Source organism: Brassica napus, chromosome C9 (genome assembly GCF_020379485.1).
Source record: "Brassica napus cultivar Da-Ae chromosome C9, Da-Ae, whole genome shotgun sequence".
In the NCBI taxonomy this organism is placed as follows: domain Eukaryota; kingdom Viridiplantae; phylum Streptophyta; class Magnoliopsida; order Brassicales; family Brassicaceae; genus Brassica; species Brassica napus.
In genome coordinates this window covers 21,572,404-21,584,758 of record NC_063452.1, presented here as the reverse complement: position 1 = coordinate 21,584,758, position 12,355 = coordinate 21,572,404, and the positions used below count along the sequence as shown (strand labels likewise).

The following is a 12,355-nucleotide window of genomic DNA, read 5'->3' as shown; positions in this document are numbered from 1 at the left end:
AATAATATATCAGCTATGTAAATAAAAATATAGAAACTAAAGTTTAATTTTATTACATTAATATGATAATCATCGTTATCAAAAAAGATTCTATATAATGTTATCGAAAAATATTTTACATCATAATATTTTTAAAATAAATATAAATCCTTGTATATAGTTGTATGTTTTTTACGTAATAAAATATGTTTTACTAAAATTAAAAACGTTTATTGTATATAAATTTTTAAATATTTAATTAATTATGAAATATTTCAAAAGCACTAAAAAAATTAGTTTTATAATTTTTGAACTGATTATATTATCTATTTTGAAAATTTAGTAAAATTAGTAAGAAGACAAATGCTACAAAACACACTAGTTAGTTTTTTTTTCCCTCAAGAATTTATTTAATAAAGGGGCAAGACCCACCATTTTTACAAAGCCCAACTTACTAACGGGCCAACTAAGAAAACACAAAAGGCCTCAAGCTCAACAAGAGAAACGCTAGGCTTAAGAGAAGGTGATGTCGGCCGCAGTCCACGCTTCAATCCGCAGCATCACCTCTGCCTCGACCATCCCCGGAGAACCACCCACCGATTCACCGAGCCACACCGGAGCTCTTAAACTCCACACCGTCTTCACCGTGACCGCCAACAACTCAAGTGCTTCTAATATCGGAGAGAATCAATCGTCACTTCGAGATCTCATCCGCCATCGTTCAATACAGACACCAAGGAGAAGACTTCGCACAAACATCACCCCTTTCCACCGGAGAGCTACAATCGTCCTGCGACGAGATCTCATCCACCGAAACCGAACCGAATTCACTTAACTAAAAAACATCACAAAACAATCCAAACAACAAAACCAAACCCTAGAACGGAACTAAGGGACCAGAAGCCGGCGATGCAAGGCACAAGACGCCTTCACTCTCCGGAGTCAAAGCCGGCAACGATGGAACTGTAGGAGACTCCACGTTCCGGAAGCTTAGCCGGCGCCGTAGAGCTGAAGAAGCCTCCACAACCCGGGATCTTTATCGGCGATGCTAGAATTATGGCAGCCTCCACATCCCGGAGCAAACAGAAACTCAACCGTAGATCTGACTATCCTACATCTTTGCCGGAAGAAGAAGAGTTGCAAAGAGTCGAGCTCTTCCCGGAGCAAAACCCTAACCCAGATCCGCCAGCATGTCCGAGAGAAGCCACAAAACGGAGCACACCGCACGAAGACTTGAACAAAATGAGAAGGAAGGGAGCCACCGGCGCCGGTACGCGCTCGGACGCACCGCCGGACGCCGGGGCTGCCTTACAAGCTAGTCTCTCTTTTGTCTCTCTGTTTAGAGCACTTTTATTCCTTCTCACACTAGTTAGTTTAAAAAGAAAAAGTTATGGGATACCATATTCGTAGTCGAGAGTTGATTTCTCCAGCAAAACCAAAGGACTCCGAGGAGGTACGAAATCATGACCGATTGTGAAAAAGCCGAGCGATTCGTCTACATGAGCTGTGTAGACGAGGTACGCTACTCTTTTGTCAGCCACCTCTTCGACGCTCTCCGGCGGAATGGCATATCATCTGTATTCGTCGATTCCGGAGATCTGCTCTCCGATGAAGCGCAGGAAAAGGTAGAGAGAGCTAGGGTTTCTGTGGTGGTTTTACCCGCAAATCGTCAGGTATGCCTTGAAAAGCTTGAGAAGGTTCTCAATTGCCAGAGGAACAAGGAACAGGTGGTGATTCCAGTGTTGTACGGAGACAGTATATTACATGGAGAATGGCTAAGCGCGATGAATTTGAGGGGCTTATCACCAGTCTTTCAGTCTAGGTATTGCATATCTGAGATTGTATAATTATATTAGTTATAAATCTGAAACCTAGCTGAAAATTTGATTGTTTGCTGTTTTACTTGTTAAGAATAACTATGTTCACACATTTTCTTGATAGTTTTGAGTTATTATGGCGCAGGAACGATTGCAGTGACTCTAAACTTGTAGAAAAGATTGTCAGAAATGTGAATGAGAAGCTCTTATATATGGGAAGAATTGGAATGTCCTGGAAGCTACGGGAGATAGAAAACATGGTTAACAAGCAACCGTTGGGCATCCGCGGTGTTGGCATCTGGGGTATGCCTGGCATAGGCAAGACAGAACTTGCTAAAGCAGTCTTTGATCAAGTTTCTGGAGGATTTGATGCTTGCTGTTTTATCGAAGACTATGATAAAGCTTTTCATGAGAACAGACTTTTTCGTATTTTGGTGGAACAACTTATGAAAGACCAGCCTGCAAATAGTGGTTCCATTACAAAAAAGAGATTGCGTAGAGACAAATTAATGAATAAGAGAGTTCTTGTTGTTCTTGATGACGTTCGCAATCCTCTGCTTGCAGAGTCCTTTCTCGAATATTTTGAATGGTTCGGTCCCGAAAGCCTGATCATCATAACCTCCAGAGACAAACAAGTGTTTCGTCTTTGCCGAATCAATCAAATATATGAGGTTCAGGGTTTAACTGAAAAAGAGGCTTTACAACTCTTCTTGCTGTGTGCATCTCTTAACGATATGGGAGAGCAGAGTCTCCACGAGGTGGCAATGGAAGTTATTAAATATGCCCATGGAAACCCGTTAGCTCTAAGCATTTATGGCGGAGCGCTGAAGGGCAAGGAAACACCAAAAGATATGGAGACTGCATTCCTCGAACTCAAGGATCGTCCTCCATGTAAGCTTGTCGATGCAATCAAGAGAACCTACGACACTCTCAATGACAGCGAAAAGAACATTTTTCTAGACATAGCTTGTTTCTTCCAGGGAGAAAATGTTGACTACGTGATGCAACTGCTTGAGGGTTGTGGTTTTTCTCCGCATGTTGGAATCGATTCTCTTATTGAAAAGTGTTTGGTGGCTATTACAGAAAACCGAGTCCGAATGTGTAATTTTACCCAGGATGTTGGCAGATACATGATAACAAAAGGAGCAACTGTACAGATCGAGAAACGCAGCAGACTGTGGGAACCTCAGAGCATCAAAGATTTATTAGAAGATACTGAAGACACAGAAAATGGAGAACCCAACGTAACTGTCAAATTTGCCCAGGTCTGTTATATTTGCTTATTTACCCAATTTTAAGGGCCGACGTCTTAATATATTGGCTTCCAATATTCTTGTAGGACACTCAAGAGTTGGAAGCCATATTTCTGGACACATCAAACTTAAGTTTTGATATCAAACCTGCTGCCTTTGAGAATATGTTAAACCTTAGGTTGCTGAAGATTTACTGTTCGAATCCTGAAACTCATCCTGTAATCAGTTTCACCAGAGGCTTTCTTCATTCTCTTCCTGGTGAGCTAAGGCTCTTTCATTGGGAGAACTATCCTCTGCAATCTTTTCCTCAAAAATTTGATCCTCGGAACCTTGTTGAAATCAACATGCCATACAGTCAACTTAAGAAACTTTGGGGTGGAACCAAGGTAAGCAAACTCTGATATGCCTTTTTCACCCTTATCAATACTTGCCAGATTTTTTTTTTTTTTTTTTAACTTAAGTTGGCCTTTTGCCTCAGAACCTGGAGACGCTAAAAACGATTAGGCTTTGTCATTCCAGGCAGCTGGTTGATATTGATGATATTCTAAAAGCTCCAAGTCTTGAGAGAATTGATCTCCAAGGCTGTACAAATCTTCAGATTTTCCCACCGTCAGGTCAATTGCTGCATCTCCGAGTTGTAAATCTCTCAGGCTGCGCAGAGATCAAAAACTTCCCAGACGTTCCACCAAATATTGAGAAATTGCATCTCCAAGGTACAAGCATAAGAAGTTTACCACCTTCCCTTGTTAAGCCGAATCGCGGGGAGCTTGTCAACCTTCTAGCAGAACTTTCGGGTCTTTCAGATGCTTTAAAACTTGAGCGTTTATCGAGTCTGGAGAAATCTAGCTCATCTAGCACAGATGTTGGCAAGCTTAGTTGCTTGGAGCTGAAAAACTGTTCTAGTTTGCAGAGTCTGCCAAACATGTTTCATTTAGAATTTCTCAAAGTTCTTGATCTCTCTGGCTGCTCAGAGCTCGAGATTATTCAGGGTTTCCCTCAGAACTTGAAGGAGTTATATCTTACTGGCACTGCTGTGAGAGAAGTGCCACAACTTCCTCAAAGCCTAGAACTCTTAAATGCATATGGTTGTGCCTCTCTGGAATCAATTCGATTGGACTCCACTCAACTTCCTATGCATTACTCGTTCAGTAATTGTTTTAAACTATCTCCGCAAGTGGTCAACCAATTTTTGGTGAAAGCGCTGGCTAACGCAAAACACATACCAAGAGAGCATCCTCAGGTAATAGTTTATCTTGTCTGGCTTCCTCCCTTTCGCTGGCCTATCCGTCCTTTCTCTTTTTTTTCCATTACAATTCACACCCCTGATTACCTTCTCTCTCTGGTTCTCTCAATAGTGTATATTATTTAAACACATACCAAGAGAGCATGCGCATCCTTCTCACATGATATCTAACTTAATTTCGTTACTGGAACAGGAATTTGACAAAGATCTGGCTTTCAGCTTCTGTGCGCCCACACATCCAGATCAGGATTCCACGATTGATCTGCAACCAGGATCTTCCGTAATGATATGGCTAACTCCTTCTTGGAGGAGCGCGCTTGTAGGCTTTGTTATGCAAGTGGAGGTTGCATTTTCGAAGGATTACTATCCTGCTACTGGGTTTGGCATTAAGTGTATTTGCAGATGGAAAAACAAGGAAGGCGGCTCTCATAGGATAGAAAAAAATTTGCATTGTTGGGCTCCTGGGAAAGCTGTTCTACAGGATCATATGCTTGTCTTTTGTGATGTTAAAATGCGTCCAAGAACAGATGAAGGAAATGACCCCTATATCTTGGCTGATTTAGTTGTATTTGAGTTCTATCCTGTCGACAACCAGTCAATCCGTCTAGATTACAGTTTCACAGTGGAAAGATGTGGAGTCTATGTAATAACTGCTGCAACTGGCAACACAAGTCTTGAGAGTATTTCACCAGTATTGTCCTTGGATCCAGTGGAGCTTTCTGATGATGAAACTAAAGATGGAGCCAGCTATGATCCAACTGGCAATGCAAGTCTTGAGAATATTTCATCAGCTTTGACCTTCGATTCGATGGATATTTCTTGCAATCCGAGTGAAGAACTGATAAAAGCTAGCTATGATGATTTACAGGAGATAGATAGAGCCTTATTTCGTTGCGTAGCGTATTTATTCAATGATGAGGATATTCATTTGGTGAAAGTGGAACCCCTTGTTGCTTGCATCGACTTGAATGTTAGTTCTAGGCTCAAGGTCCTAGCCAAAAAGCATCTCCTACGTGTATCTTCCAATGGGGTAATCAGGATGCTACCAATGGGTAAAGAAATCCTCCATAGAGTAAGCATTGGTTGCTCGGAAGAAGACTCTGAAAAGATTTCTGTGGCTTCGTCAGGCTGTTGGAAGTATGATGTTTTCTTGAGCTTCAGCAGTCAAGATGTCCGCAAAAGCTTCCTCAGTCACCTTCTTAAAGCATTCATCAGCAAAGGAATCACTATGTTCATAGACAATGAGATATTCAGACGCCAGGCGATCAGCCCCGAGGTTTTACAAGCAATAAGAGAGTCGAGTATCTTGATTGTTGTGTTCTCAAGAGACTACGCTTCTTCAAGCTGGCTTTTGGGTGAGTTGGCGGAGATTGCAAAGAGCAGGAAAGAGTTGAGCCAAATAGTGATACCGGTTTTCTACTATGTGGATCCTTGGCACGTTAAGACACAAGCAGGAGATTTTGGAAGGCAATTTGGACAAACTTGCAAGAAACAAACAGAGGATGAGAAACAACGATGGTGCCAAGCTTTGACCAACATAGCAGACATACTTGGAATCAGTTTTAAGAATTGGTACGTTAACTTTTCACTTTTAAAAAAGAAAAAACTTAAGTCATTGTTAGTTGGTTTATCTTGAATTTTGAAAAATAGCTGGCATGAGTTGTGAAAGCTAATGAAAGAACTCATAAAAAAATATTTATCACACTTAGATGAATCGAAGCTGTGTAATGGTGGCCAAAACATAAATCTCAAAAAGAGATATGCATGGATGGTGCGTTATAATAAGGAATATAATTTCTGCATGATATATGAAATTTATAGTGCTCTTTTCAAGTAAATGTAACGATCTTTCTCATTGTTAGGGATAACGAAGCAGACATGGCTGAGACAATTGCCAATGATGTTTCAAGTAAACTGAATATTACAGAATCAGAGGGTTTTGGTGAGTTTGTCAGAATTGAAAATCATGTCTCAAAATTGAATATATTGTTGTCCTTGGAATCTGAGGAAGTGAGGATGGTTGGCATTTGGGGTCCTTCAGGAATTGGTAAGACTGACATTGCAAGAGCACTATATAGCCGACTTGCTCATAGATTCCAGCGTACCATATTTGTGGATATGTCTTTCGTATATAGGAGACCGGATTACTACGGCGCAAAAGTGGATTTCCAAACTCAGTTTCTATCTGAAGTTTTAGGCCGGGAGTACTTTAAGGTAGGTATGGATCATCTATGTATGGTGAGAGACATGCTAAAGGAACAGAGAGTTCTTATCATTCTGGATGACGTGGATGATCAAGTTCGACTACTAGATGTCTTGGTAGAACAAACAGAATGGTTTGGTTCAGGGAGCAGAATTGTTGTTATTACACAGGACATAGGTCTTTTGAAATCTTATGGGATTGACAAAATTTATTATGTGGATTTACCATCTCAAAAAGAAGCTCTTCAGATGTTCTGCCAATCTGCTTTCAGGCAAAACTATCCACCCGATGGTTTTATGGAAATCGCAGTTGAGGTTGCAGAAGCTGTCGGTAATCTTCCTTTGGGTCTCATAGTCTTGGGTTCGTATCTAAGAGGGAGGGAAATAACAGAATGGGTAGATATATTGACTCAGATCAAGGATAGTCTGGATGGGAAAATGGAGATGATATTAAGAGTCGCATATGACAGTTTAAGTGATCATGATGATAAAATCATATATCTTCACATTGCGTGTTTATTTAATTATGACACAGTCGAATATGTGACATGTTTACTTTCAGACAGCCACTTGAGTGTTGTGTGCAGGCTTAAAAGCCTAGCTGAGAAGTCTTTCATACACATAACGGAAAATGGATACATTACAATGCACCATTTGCAACAAAACTTTGGCAGAGAAATAGTCCGTAATGAGTCCATTTATAGTCCCGGAAAACGTCAATTCTTGGTGGATTCCGAGGATATTCTTGATGTATTTCAGGATAACACCGTAAGTTTTACGATTCCCATTTCATTTGGTTACTTAATGAACTTTAGTCTTTGTTGAGATAATCAACGTTAGCTATATATATTTTCAGGGTACTGAAAGTGTTTTAGGGATATCATTAGACATATCAGAACTCGATCGTGAGCTATATATAAGCGAGAGAGGGTTCAGCGGGATGACAAATCTCCGGTTCTTGAAATTCTACACAAACTTGGGGAATAAAGAAGTCAATGTGCACTTACCTCATGGCCTTGATTATCTGTGCCCGAAACTCAGATTATTGCACTGGGAGGCATTCCCAATGAGATGCATGCCTTCACACTTCTTTCCAGAAAATCTTGTTGTACTCGCAATGGAGGCTAGCAAGCTTGAGAAGTTGTGGAATGAAGCTCAGGTACGTGTTGAGTTTGAATGTTACAACCAAAATTGAAAGTGTTGTCTATGCATCATATCATCTTCTACCTATGTTGAAATTACCAGTTGCTGGAAACTAATTATTATCATTGCCAAGTTTGTGATGTTTGTCTTTCCATTCTTGTTTGTTCAGCCGCTTAGAAGTCTGAAGTGCATGAGTCTACGGTGTTCTTTAAATCTGAGAGAAATCCCAGATCTTTCACACGCCACCAGTCTTGAGAAATTGGATCTTCGCGGTTGCTCAAGTTTGACTGAGCTTCCTTCCTCTATTTGGAATCTCCATAAATTGAAGGACTTGGACATGGGATATTGTACACATCTCATGACTCTTCCAACCGGTATCAACTTGGAATCTCTCCATTGCCTTAATCTCAGTGGATGCTCACGTTTGACAGATTTTCCAGAAATTTCAAGAAGCATTTCAGATCTCTATCTTGATGGAACTGCGATAGAGGAAGTTCCTTGGTGGATCGAGAACATATCTAGGCTATCACACCTATCCATGAATGGTTGCAACAAGTTGAATAAGATCTCCCCAAACATATCTAAACTGAAATTTCTTGTGGAGGTAGACTTTTCAAATTGCGAGTCACTGACTGAAGATAGCTGGCAGAACCATCCTGAGGAGATCTCCACTTCTGTCACGACTGTAAACATGTCTGGTAACAGTTTCCAGAGACTTCCAGACACTTGGACGTCCATTCAACCAGAGGATCTTATCTTCCATAGTTGCAGAAATCTCGTGTCACTGCCAACGCTCCCTACATCTCTTTTCAGGCTAACGGCAAATAATTGCGAATCTCTTGAGAGTTTGCATGGGTCCTTTAGCTATCCACAGGCGGCCTTCCAGTTTATCAACTGCTTCAAACTGAATCATCATGCTAGAGAACTCATCCTACAGTCAGATTGCGCGTATGCTATCTTACCTGGTGAAGAACTTCCTGCACATTTCACTCATCGAGCTGCGGGCAGTGTCCTAACCATTTATTTACCTCGGAGCTCTCTTTCCAAAAGGTTCCCAAGTTTTAAGGCTTGCATCATGATTGAATCTAGATCTGGTTCGTTTCACTTTGGCCTAGTTTGGCCCTTCAAAGGTGGAAGCGACAAAATATACTATAGTTGTTGTTTGACCAACACTCCCTCTACAAGAAACCATCTAATCGTATTCCACTGTGAGTTTTCTTCCGATGATGTCAATGATTCCCGAGCTGAGCTGAACTATAGCGATGTGCAGTTTGAGTTTGATTGCCTTGACGACAAGAAGGAAATGATACAGATAAAAGAATGTGGTATACAGCTCTTGGAAGTCTCTCCATCTGCGGACGAGAGTGGTAAAATCTTTAAACCTGAATCTGGCTACGACTCTGAAGAGAGTGATGTAGAAGACATTGGAAGCTGCAAAAGAATACGTGTACGAATTGATGATTAAACAAACATTTACTGTTTCGTTTCATTCACTTTTCAAGGTCATCCCCAAAAAGGGTTTAATGGGATAATATCAGTTGAGCTAAGCTATATTATCTTTGCTCTTACAAACCTTGCCTCCTTTCTTTATCCTGTTGGACTGCTGGCCGAAAATGTACTTACCGTTTGGCTCAGAGCATCCAAAAAACAAAAGCTACTTTTTTTAACATTTAGCGTTTCATCATTATAGGTTTAGCCAATCCGACTCATATTCTTCGGACTTGTCACTGATGCCCGTAATATACTCCTTCCGTTTCAAAATAGATGATGTTTTAGAGAGTTTTTGATGTTTCAAAATAGATGATGTTTTAGAGAGTTTTTGATGTTTCAAAATAGAAGATGTTTTCATATTTCGAGGTACCTTTTAATTTTATCAAAAACTGTGTAACCAATCATATTTTTTAGTTTGTTTTGTGATTGGTTGAATAATTTTTAATTTATATTTTAATGATACTTTTTGGATAAAAAACAAGTTTCTTAATAGTTGTGCCCCAACCTAAAACTTCGTGTATTTTAAAACAGAGGAAGTATTTTTTTTGCATATTTGGCCCCTGCTTTTTTTTTTTGGTTAAAATCGCATGTCAATTCCATCAGATTATAGAATAGTCTTTGAGAAGCAAAAACCATTATTATAAGAGAAGTACAAACAATTAAAAAGAAATTAGATTTCGATCCGCGCAGATTTTTGTTTTTATTTATTTTTATATAAATATTTTGTTTTCAATTCTAAATTTGTATATATTATAATATATAAAATGTGTCTATCAATTTTTAAAACGTAATAAGTTTACTGTATATTTTTTCATTGAATAGATTGTTTCAAACTTTCACATGTATTTGTATATTCTTCTATATATATATTTTTCGGATTATTATTTCATTATTAAAATCGTAACTATATATATAAAGATTAGTAAAATATTGTTTTATTGTCATATTCAAAGATATTGCAACATTTCACAAATTTAGAAAGTTTTTAAAAAATTAAATTTTTCGCTTTATAGATTTATATTATCGAGTAAATAATTAAAAATTTAATTTTTGTTGAATTTTTTAAAATAAACTATATAGTTTAAAATTTGTTTTCATTGATTTAAGGTAGTAAAGATTAATCATTGTTAGATAATATGATTTTTGTTATTTAGAAAAAAATCTTTATAATTTTTAAAGTTAACATAGACAAATATTTAAATATTTAGCATATGGAGGTATAGTATTATAACATTAAATTATATCTATTTAATTTATACTATCTATAAATCCAATGGATCATCTATTGTTTAAATCCAATTATTGATAGTCCAATAAAAATTTCTGGTAGGTATAAAATTTGAATGATAATATTAGATATTAAATATAATATGAATTTTTTGAAAATAAATCAATTAGGCCATTTTTTTTAAAAAATCACACATGAATAAATACGGTGATTTCAGTTTTAATATATAAAAAGATAGATATCGACCCAAAAAAAATGGGCATACGGTTTAGCCGACGGACCATGCGGCGGCTCCTGTATATGTATCTTATATATTAAAAAGAAATAAATAAAAAGAGAAACTTTTTGTTTGTGCAACAGAGCCCTAGAAAATTAGGTCGATTATTTGTTTCCAGATCAGATGAACAATAATCGGTTGGGATTTAGGTTTAGTCCAACGCAGGAGGAATTGATAAACTTTTATTTGAAGAACAAAAATCTGGGTAAAGAATGGATCGTTGAAGAAGCGATTAGCGAGATCAACATCAATAGCTACGAACCAAAGTTGCTGCCTTGTAAGTTTCTCAATCTCAGTTCACCTTGAAATCAATCGTGTTGTCTGATTTGGGGGATTTTGTTTGCAGCTTTATCGAAGATCAAATCGAATGATCTTGTATGGTACTTCTTCTCCCCGTATGAATACACGAATAAGACGCGAAAGAGGACTACAAGTAATGGGGTCTGGAAACTTACTGGACCTGAGAGGAAAATCAAGGATAAGGGAGGAATTGGCGGCGAGATCGGGATTGTAAAGACGTTGGTGTACCATGAAAGAAAGCCTTCCAGTGGAGGTTGGACTCCGTGGGTTATGCACGAGTATCACATTACTTGCTTGCCTCCTGATCAGGTACCAATTTCAGAGTTTCTGATTGTTTAATCTTAGCGTCTCACCAGCTGCATTGTTAGAGGACCTATGTTCTCTGCAAAATATTGTATAAGGGTGAAGCTAGAGACTTCCCATCTGGAAATAATGAAGTTGGAATCATCCCATCTGGTACTGAAATTGGAAACTTCTCATCTGCTGGTAGTCTAGTTGGAGACTTCCCATCTGCTGGTAATTACTCGAGTGATCTGTGTTACTCTTTTGTCGGTGATTCGAATTCTGTCGGAGCAACATCTCTTACAAAGATGAAAAAACGACAGCAGAAACTTCCATCAGTACAAACACCGGTCGTTGATTCTAATACCGTAAGAGCAGCTAATTTTTCAAAGATGTACAGACTTCTGCAAAACCTTCCATCCGTAGAAATACAAGGGAAGTTCAACTCAGACACCGCACCATAGCATCAAACCAAGACGGTCTTGTGTGTTACTTTTGTGCCTACCTGTATCAAATTATCTCAAAACATATTTTGGATTTTAAAGATATTATGTTATTTCCTTTTCAGGTGAAATAATGTTTATAAAAAAATCTCTTGATATGAAATGTCCACATAGCTTCTACTGTTGTTTTGAACTTATTGATGCTACATTGCGGACGTGAAAAAGAAACTCGTCAGCGAACTAGAGTTTGCCCATTCTGGTGTTGGTCGAAGGTATAAAGATCACACATTTTTCTTGTGTCTGAGATCTTCAGGTTGCATACAACACTTGGAAAATTTCACTGAAACTCTCTTCTCGTTTCCTTTTTCTTGACTCCAAAATTGTAGATTCATTACTTCTCCTATACCTATCGGATCCATTGATGAATCAAGTACTCCCTCCGTTTCAATATAGATGATGTTTTAGAAGGTTTATTTTGTTTCAATTTACATGAAGTTTTGAGATTTTAAAGAAGTTTTGAGGTTTTAAGGTTAACTTTAACTTTATTGGAAACTGTTCAACCAATTAGATTTTACAGTTTTTTTTTTATAATTGGTTAACTGATTTTAAAATTATATCTTTAAAATATTTTTCTAGGAAAATGTAATTTTCTTAATCTTTCCGAATCTTCCTCTCTCTCCATAGGTGAAAATCTCTT

General features: G+C 38.3%; 2 protein-coding genes across 2 annotated transcripts; both read left to right on the top strand.

Annotated features, from left to right (window-relative positions):
- Positions 1–948: 948 nt before the first annotated feature.
- Positions 949–9,203, top strand: LOC106418670 (disease resistance protein RRS1-like). Its single transcript, XM_013859415.3, has 8 exons — positions 949–1,801; positions 1,942–3,061; positions 3,136–3,435; positions 3,528–4,289; positions 4,486–5,864; positions 6,155–7,262; positions 7,351–7,653; positions 7,807–9,203. The coding sequence occupies exons 1-8, from the start codon at positions 1,443–1,445 to the stop codon at positions 9,100–9,102; spliced, it is 6,627 nt and encodes a 2,208-aa protein (XP_013714869.1). The 5' UTR covers positions 949–1,442; the 3' UTR covers positions 9,103–9,203.
- A 1,422-nt stretch (positions 9,204–10,625) lies between these two features.
- Positions 10,626–11,821, top strand: LOC106417624 (NAC domain-containing protein 69-like). Its single transcript, XM_013858402.3, has 3 exons — positions 10,626–10,910; positions 10,980–11,242; positions 11,302–11,821. Exons 1-3 carry the CDS (start codon positions 10,757–10,759, stop codon positions 11,677–11,679), a joined length of 795 nt encoding a protein of 264 aa, XP_013713856.1. The 5' UTR covers positions 10,626–10,756; the 3' UTR covers positions 11,680–11,821.
- The last annotated feature ends 534 nt before the right edge of the window (positions 11,822–12,355 follow it).